General features: G+C 38.9%; 1 protein-coding gene across 1 annotated transcript in view; it reads left to right on the top strand.

Moving 5' to 3' along the window:
• The window catches only part of FGFR1OP2 (FGFR1 oncogene partner 2), a 14,344-nt gene extending 5,925 nt beyond the window's left edge, over positions 1 to 8,419 (top strand). The window contains exons 3-5 of the mRNA XM_024213784.3: positions 884 to 1,072; positions 4,251 to 4,364; positions 7,615 to 8,419. Coding sequence (XP_024069552.1) covers positions 884 to 1,072; positions 4,251 to 4,364; positions 7,615 to 7,752 — 441 coding nt within the window. The 3' untranslated portion in view covers positions 7,753 to 8,419. The remainder of the gene's footprint in view (positions 1 to 883; positions 1,073 to 4,250; positions 4,365 to 7,614) is intronic.
• The last annotated feature ends 354 nt before the right edge of the window (positions 8,420 to 8,773 follow it).

An 8,773-nucleotide genomic window follows, 5' to 3' on the forward strand; every position in this document is an offset into this window, starting at 1 on the left:
TCCCGACCCACAGTTTGAGAACTGCTGTTCTAGTATAATCAGTCATATACACTGGTTGTGTAGACATTTGGAGATTTGGCATCTTTATTACAATGGTGAACAAAAAAACAATTCAGGCATACTATTTTTCCTTTGAGATTTTTAAAATGTAGTTTTGCTGGTAATTTTCTATAGGTCTTATAGCTCTTATTTATCCTGTGACTTGACTATTATTCACTGTTACTGTACAGAATATATCTATCTGTATATGTTTTACTGTTAAGAAAATAACTTATTTATGTACAGGGGAGGCTTCTATTTCTTTTAAAAAAATTAGTCTAATGAAATATCTTCTGACTTGATGGTTTTGGGGTACTCTAAGCAAGGGGGCACTTACAGATTCATATTCACCATTCTCTTGTCTCACATAGGAAGTTATCTACCCTTCTGTAGGGCACTAGAAACTCAAAGATCAGCCCTGCTTACTAAGTACAATTCCACTCCCTTTATTAATTTTGTAATGGTTAATTGCTTTGAGCCTTTGGTGCAGAAAAGCTTCGTTTTGGGAAAATTAACTGCTGGTGCTATATACTGAAGAATCACAAAATATTGTATCTCAAAACAAAGTTTTGCTCATGTTTAAAGTCAGACAAACTCTGCAGAGTTACAGATCAAAACAGTAACCTAAGTAACTTCCAGATGGACTCTGCACTGGGTGTTTTAAGTGGAGCACTAGGAGTGAGATCCTCACTCTTTTCTCTGACCACTTGACTCCAGTTAAAAGAGCTGGAGTAGCATAAAGGGACTCTATAGGTTCTGGCTGTGGGAGAACTTCTCAGCGCAAGTGCTATGCAGACTTTGTTTGGTGGTGTCTAAGAGCTTGTATTAGTTTTCTCAAATGAAGTATTTTTGCATGCAAGTCTTGAAGCAATTTTTAATTGTTTTGGTAGAACTACGTACATCTCTCGAAGAACATCAGTCTGCTTTGGAACTCATAATGAGCAAATACAGAGAGCAGATGTTTAGGCTGCTCATGGCCAGCAAAAAGGACGATCCAGGTATAATAACGAAGTTAAAAGAGCAACATTCCAAGGTAATTTTTTTTTTTTTTTTAATTCTAACTTGTAGTCATGTGTCAATATAATAAGATAATTGAGCAAATGTCATTTTATATTAGAAAGTGCTTTAGCAATTCCCAAGTTTTATAGCATAGCCTACTTAAACATGGACAGGAAGCTTGTTCAGACTAACAGATCAATCTTATTAGATGCTTGTGATGTGTGTTTAGGCATTTATCAAAGAGCATTTCATTACTACATTTCCATGATTCTCTTTTTCCTCTTGTAGACCTGGGGTGGGGGGGAAGGGAGAGGCAGCTGTGCCATATTGGACTTTTGGCTATCCTAGTCTCCAGTAATAATTTAGATCAGTTCAGTGTTCCAGCATGCACTTGTGACTTTAATGGCTTCTGTGATCAGTGCTGGGTCAATAAGGTAAGCCTTGTTTTATTCAATATTCAACCGCTTTTCTGAAGGTATTAAACTAGTTTCGAAAAAACTCTTGAGAGAACCTTCTGAATATTGAATAACCAGGCTTATATTTCTTCTCTTCTCCCACCCCTTCAGGCAGGCTTCCTGTTTCAGCACTAATCAGAGATGCTATGGAGTAACCAGTGCATTGTAGGATGTCTGAGTGGATCTGGAAGTTGTCCATATTGGGTGAGCTGCTTGATGATCCTGGAAAGCTAGAAGAGTAAAGGGTTACTAAAAGGCAATGTTTTTCTAACCTGCCATCAGTGGGATATATATGTAAGTGTGAGGCTATTCAGCTCCTAGTTAAAGCTAACCGATGTTATTTTGGTTCTTCACTTTTTTAATAGGCTTTGCCAGAAGGTGACAATGTTCAATTCATCTTTTTAAAGTAATTAATACATGTATTTAAATTGTACCTTTGTAAGATGGCACAATAAACTAAGTAACTTCACAGATAAATGCTGAGAATAAAACAGTGGGATATTCCCTCAGTTCACTTCTACTTGGAGTTTCCTGTTAACCTTTTGGGTTAAAAATCAGAAAAACTCCCTCTGTGGAAGAGAGAATTTCAAATAGAACGTACATTGATAGATACAATAGGAGTTAAAAAAATGTAGGTACTATAAAGTGAGTTTGTGTCTAGAAAAGTATGAAGAAGAAGCATTCAAAGAAACTGCATTTGTTTCAGTAACAGTTTAAGTCCTAAGCAAGGAAACTATACATCTCCCTCTGATTTATCCCAAGAGTATTTTGTTTGGGGAAAGTATTATTTTAGCAGAGACATTTCAGGGCCCTCTTGATCTTTTTGGTCCAACTCAATCCCATTTGGTATGTCTGTTGGGGAGACTTTAATGTGTCTAGATGCCTGGAATTTCACCATTTGTACTTCTTACTAGTCTGTATAGTCAGTAATGTTGGATAATCTTGAAGTGCAGTCTAAAAGCGTCTATCTCTTATGGGCATTAAAAATATAATTACTCCAAATTTTGTGTCCAAGGAATTAATCTTGCTTTACCAGTGAACACTGTTCTACCAAGTGGCAACTGTTGGCACTTGTCTACTGAAGTTTTCCACATTGCTTTCTGCAATTGAATTTTTTTTTTCAAACAGAAATTTGAAAATATTTATACCAGTATCATATATACCAGAAAAATATCTGTATGGTGTTAAGTAGTGAAAACTGGTCTAAATATGGTTTAGAAATATGCTCTGAATTTAAACTTGGCATGCAGTTTCCTGCTATGAACAGTTTAATCTTAAACTTCCTAAAAACTGGTTTGACCATTTTAAAAAAAAAAAAAAATTATTTTGCAGGCATTTGATCCTTACTGTGGATAGTGCCATATGGTAACTGTTAAAACAACCAAGTACTTCAAACAACAGAGCTATTGCAACTCAACTGGTTACTGCACACCTTTTAACTTTTTTTGTAATACTTTAATTTTAAAGTTTACATCCATATTAACATTGTAATGACTCTAAACTAGAGATTGAAATGTGTCCTTGTAACAACAAGAAGGACTCCTCTTCATCAGTGCAGCTCAACGTGTCCATGAAGCACTTAATTATGGACTGGAGAGGAAGCAGTTGGCAGCAAATCAGAATGTACATTTTAAAATTGGGTTGTGGTTTTTTTTTTTTTTTTTTTTTTTTATTTAGTTTTACTTTACCTTTTTGAAAATAGTAAACAATAGAAGAATATTATTGTTGTGACCCACACCAAAAAAAGAAAATTCCAAATCTCTTGTAGCAGATGTCCTGAAGATCAGGCATATTTAGCAAGATCATGGGCTTTTTCAAGCCTCTGCAATACGTAGGCACAATGGGGCAAGCTAAAGATGGAATTAACTTTGTAACTTACTTATTAAAGCCTAAACATTATTTCAACTTCTTAAATAGTTACAACGCTTTTGATTTCACCTTCATTTTAATATAAACCCTCCTGGGATATACAAGGAATTCCTTTGTTTTGGGGAATCGTTTGAGCTTTGTTGTTTAACTAATATTGGCTTTCAGATGCTTTTGAATGATTTTAGTGTAGCCATACTATTTTGATGTCATCAGATATACCAAGCAAAGCAGAGTTTAAATGGAATACGTCAAAATCAATAGATGCAGAAAATGGTGTAGGTATATGGGTGACATGCATTCCTCTGGCTTGGTGTAGAAACAATTCCCCAGCATGGTGGGGGGAGATGACAGTAGGGGACTAATCTTCCAGGTGAGGTGTAAAATAGAAAATTTTGACCAAAGAACAGATGTGTCTTTTAGTGGGCAGGCAAGATAACAAAGATTGATTAAAGTGCAAACATAGATGAAGGACACCTCATAAAAACTAGAAGTTGTCTGGACCATCCCACAAACAGAGATGGAAGTAGTAGATGTACTGCAAGGACTGTCGGGGATGAACAAGAGCAAAGAAATCATTATTATCTCTGTAGGGATTATGTGGTCAGTTTTGGTGATACTGTAGCAAGCTTGATTCAGACTTCCACAGGCATGAGACTGAAGAAGAAGCCTTTTGCTAAGATAACTTTCTTCTTTTAAAAGTTTACTGGATAAATTATGTCACAGCAATATTAGTGAACGTTGTGGGGCTTTTTTTACTGCTAGATCTAAATTATTGTAGAATTCAAACTTCTGATAGCTGGCACAGTAGTTAAAATGCAGTTAATGCTCACTTTTATTAATGCAGGAAAGAATATATTGGTAAAGCTTTTTATTTCACTTATGGTTTAGGATCTACAAGTGCATGTGGACCAAATTACAGAAATGGCAGCAGTAATGAGAAGAGCCATTGAAATTGATGAGCAGCAGGGTTGCAAAGAGCAGGAGCGTATTTTTCAGCTTGAAGTAAGTATTCCATCAAAGAAGCTATGGCAGCCACAAGGTTTTCTCTTCCCACCTCCACCGCTAAAGTGTTATCACATTTTGAAATAAAATTACAATGTAGCATGTATTTTTAAAGCAGAGGAACTTTCTAGCTTTGAAATGCTCTCTTGCTCAACATTACAAGGGTTTGCTCAAACTTAAAGCTATCTCTTTATTTGACCACCTATTATATATCTATTTTTTTAATCTACATCCCTTTTTTGGCATTAAACATATTTATTTTGCTTGGCCCATCTCCTCTCTCTATTCACTTTTAGTCATGGTGACAGAAGCAAGTACTTGAAGTGCAGAGTTGCTGAAATAAGTGTTAGTATGTAGCCCAATTCTCATATAATCTACATATTATGCCTAGGCTTAATTGAGTGCATTGGGACCATGCTCAGCTTTTATGTCAGTGGAATTAGCCTTTAATACATTATTTCCTTTTCCGTGCCCCCCCCCCCCTTTTTTTCCCTCTATTTATTCTTCTAGTTGCACTACTTGGCCACTGTGAAAATTCCTTGTTGCTATCCTTGTATGATAAATTGGGAATATGCCTGTTCAGTTTATGAATTGTGTGAGATTATGAAGCCTATATTTGTGTCAGGCTGCAAACTCTCTATTTTGAAAATGCAGCCTTTTGCTTTCTCTGTGGTCTGCCTGCCTCCATGTAGGGTTGCAAATTCCAAAGGCTGGTGGCAAAACAAAAATAGAGAGTAGTTGTCTCAAGTACCCACTCACTGGAAATCTAGTCACTCTAGACAAGAGACTGGTCTCTGCCCTGAAGAACTGCTTTAGCAGGTGGGAAGTGACTTTGTGCTCATATAGGGAAGCTGGCATGAGTGTCACCTGACAGATGGTGAAGGTTTTAAAAGATCACAGGCTGGTCTCTGCTTGGGGGCTGTTTTCTGCAGTCTTTCCTTGTTGACAGCATGCATGAGGCAGGGGATACCCTGCCCACCTTGCAGAACACAGATTATTCTTCAACCACTTCCAACAGAAAGGTGAGCTAGTGAGAGAGATTGTTAAGATGTTTTATTATTTTCCATGGTCTGTTTTCTCCTGTGCTTTACAGGATTAAGTATGAAAGAGGATAAAGGTGTTGGACAAGGGGTGGGCAAAATACGGCCCGTGGGCCAGATCCGGCCCCGTCTAACATATCTTTCCAGCTCACCATGACTAACATTTCTGTCTGGCCTCCTCTGCCCCCTTACGATCTCTGAGTCCGGGCCGCTAAAAGTCCCGCGGCGCAGTGGGGAGCTCAGGCAGGCTGCATGCCTGCCGTGGCCCTATGCCACTCCTGGAAGCGGCTGGCTGCTGCTGGCATATCTCTGCGCGCTGCCCCCGCTCCCAACGCCGTCCTCACAGCTCCCATTGGCTGGAAACTGGCCAATCGGAGCTGCAGGGGTGGTGCTTGCGAGCGCGGGCAGTGCATGGAAATGTGCCAGCAGCAGCTGGCCGCAGCCGCTTCCGGGAGCGGCTTGGAGCCATGGCATGTGGGCAGCCTGCCTGAGTCCTGCTGCGCCACCGCCGGGAGCCACCTGTGCTAAGCGTCTCCCGGCCAGAGCCTGCACCTTGCACCCTCTCCTGCACTCCAACCCCCTGTCCCAGGTCCTACAACCAAACTCCCTCCCAGACCCCGCACTCCCTCCATTAATGTAGTAGAAACGTGCGGCCTGTGACGACTTACCAAAATTAGTGAAGTGGCCCTCCTGCGAAAATTATTGCTCACCCCTGTGTTAGACTGTACAAAGTGTAAACTGTAAGTGTGTATGCATCTCAACTGCTGCACTGTAAACTGGAGGCTTCACACCTTTTGGGTGGCATTATGGGAAAGGGGTGGGTTTAAGTGCAGGGGAGTCAGTGCTGAGCTAAGAAGGGGTAGGTGGCTGGATAGTGGGTTCACACTCAGAAGAGGTGCCAGTTAGAAGAGAGAGGCCCTGAGATTGGGGCAGTGGCTGAACTCCACTCAGGCTCCAGAAGCTTAACACACCCCAGGGGATCCAGAGCATAAAGGCCTGGGTTCCTCACATCAGTTCTGGGCACTCACTAGATTCTGAGAGACACTTGTCCAAATATTTTCCTTGGCTCCAGTTGTCTACCTTGACTTCTAATCTGTCTCCTTAGATGCTATATTCTCTGCAACAGTGTCCAGACTAGAGAGAGCCTTACCAGTGGCGCTTCTTTGTGCCCTTTACAGAATGCTATGCTATTCAGCTTAATTAAAGATCTGTATGAACCATTCAAATAACTATTTTCAACATTCATCACCTCTAACCATGAAGTCTGCAAAGCCAGTAATTTTGAAGAAGAAAGCTTAATCTTCTCTACTCTTATTGCCATTTTAATCCCGCATGGCAAAGGATGCTTTGCATTCTTGGTTTTCAGTCTCTGCTTCTGTTCTATGTAAATTTTCCGATCCTGTTGTTCCCATCATATTAGTGCCACCCAAAACAACCTAATCTCATGACAAAATTATCAAAATGTAATATGTTATTGAATTAGCTTGATCTAATTTATTTTTATGCTCCTGTTTGCATTATACTCTATTTGGACAATAAGACTAGTCAGTTTTGCTCTGTTTCCAACTCTTGTGATTTTTTTTCATGAGTCCTGCAATAGGATGTTTTATGTAAAGTTCCAGCTCCTAGAGAAATGATTGAGGGTTTCAGCTTTCATTTTTAAACAATTAAATTTTTAGCCCTCATGGTTGTAGACATAAGCTTTAAAAATGTGACAGGAGTGTATCCTGAAGGTTCAGAAACTAGAAGGCAAATAGCCTCCAACCCACATGCATGTCTTTGTCTTAAAAAACATTTTTAAAAAATATTTTTGGGATCGCTTTTTGAATGTTTAGGGTAGGCAGTGCAGCTTTCTGGTTATGTGCTTGCACAATGCTTTGCCACAGAGAAATGTTTTAAATAAGTGTTTTGCCATTGGGGATGAGGGGGGGGGAATCTTAACTTAGCTTAAATTTAAGCTTTGTTTAAAAAAAATCTTCTTCCTTTGAACGCTTTTCTTGATACTGAAGATATCTGTTCAGTACAACAAAAAATAGAACTCCTAAATACTCCCTCCCTCTCAAATCACAGGTTAATGTAAGACTACTTTTTTCCTCTTCCATCCCAAACAATTAATCTCCTCCCCAAATAGATCTTATTTTCATTTTCTTTGTCCTGATTTCCACCGGGAATTATTTTAAGTGTCTTTTTTTTATTTTGGCATGTTCTAGCAAGAAAACAACGGCCTGAGGGAAATCCTTCAGATCACCAGAGAATCATTCCTGAATCTCAAGAAAGAAGATGTATCGGAGAGTACATCTCTGTCAGCATTAGTAACGAGCAGTGATCTGAGCCTGAGGAAGAGCTGAAGATTCTGTGAAGTCAGCAAACTTTGTTGCACATTTAACAGCTTAGGGTATCAGGGTTCACTTGTCAAGCATTTGTTACTGAATAGGGCACCAGAAAGCTCCTGTATCTTAAATCAGACTTCAGGTTAATGCTTTATACAGTGTACAGTATATCAAGGTTTTTAGCACCAGATTAGTTGATTGCCATAGACCTAACTCTTGTAGGAAATTGCTTCTCAATGCAGTTGTGGAATTGGAGATTTTGTATTAATCCATTCAAAACAAATGACAAGCTAAACATTCACATATAGAAAATGTGTATAAGCTACTGATCATAAAAAGGACACCTGCCTAAATAACATGACACTTGAAATCAGTCTCCTTTGCCAAGAGTAGTTAAAGTAACAGGTAGACCCTATGTACTATCCATGTTGCTGTTTGTCTTTTAACAAATTTTATAGTCAAAACTACCTTTCACAACAGGAATTGGTAATACTAAGGGCCTAATCCAATTCCTGGTTGAAGTCAGTGGAAACACAGACCTCCTGAAGAATCCCTGTTCAAAATATGATCATCACTTGCATTTGGTATGACAGTTAGGAAATAGCTAATTTAAAATGACACGTCTTGTTATTCCTAATGCTGTTAATCTTTATCAGCACTCAGCTGTAAACCAATTGGTAAATAATATTTACTATTAGAAGGTACTTTCTGTAGGTATCCACAGTATGTTCTGCTCATACGAATGTGCAGTTCTAAATACTTCTGTTAAAGTATTTTGCAGATACTGAATCTGTTTTTAAATTGTTTCAGTAACATTAAAAGAGCTGCTCCCATCTTGCTCAGTTCTTTATGTAGCCAGTCACCTTTAGAGAGGGGAAAAGGTTCAGACTTTTGTTTCAAAACTGTAGAGGACTAGGTTGGTCTGTTTCTAGTCTGTAATTCAATGTTTGTTCATCACAACTTGGGAAGCTGCAGTTGGGAGACACCCAAACTGAAGTAGCTGAAATAAGGTATACTGAAAGAACCATTAGAGGAAGTT

Source organism: Terrapene carolina, unplaced genomic scaffold (assembly GCF_002925995.2).
Source record: "Terrapene carolina triunguis isolate 2854851 unplaced genomic scaffold, T_m_triunguis-2.0 Scaffold112, whole genome shotgun sequence".
NCBI lineage: Eukaryota > Metazoa > Chordata > Testudines > Emydidae > Terrapene > Terrapene triunguis.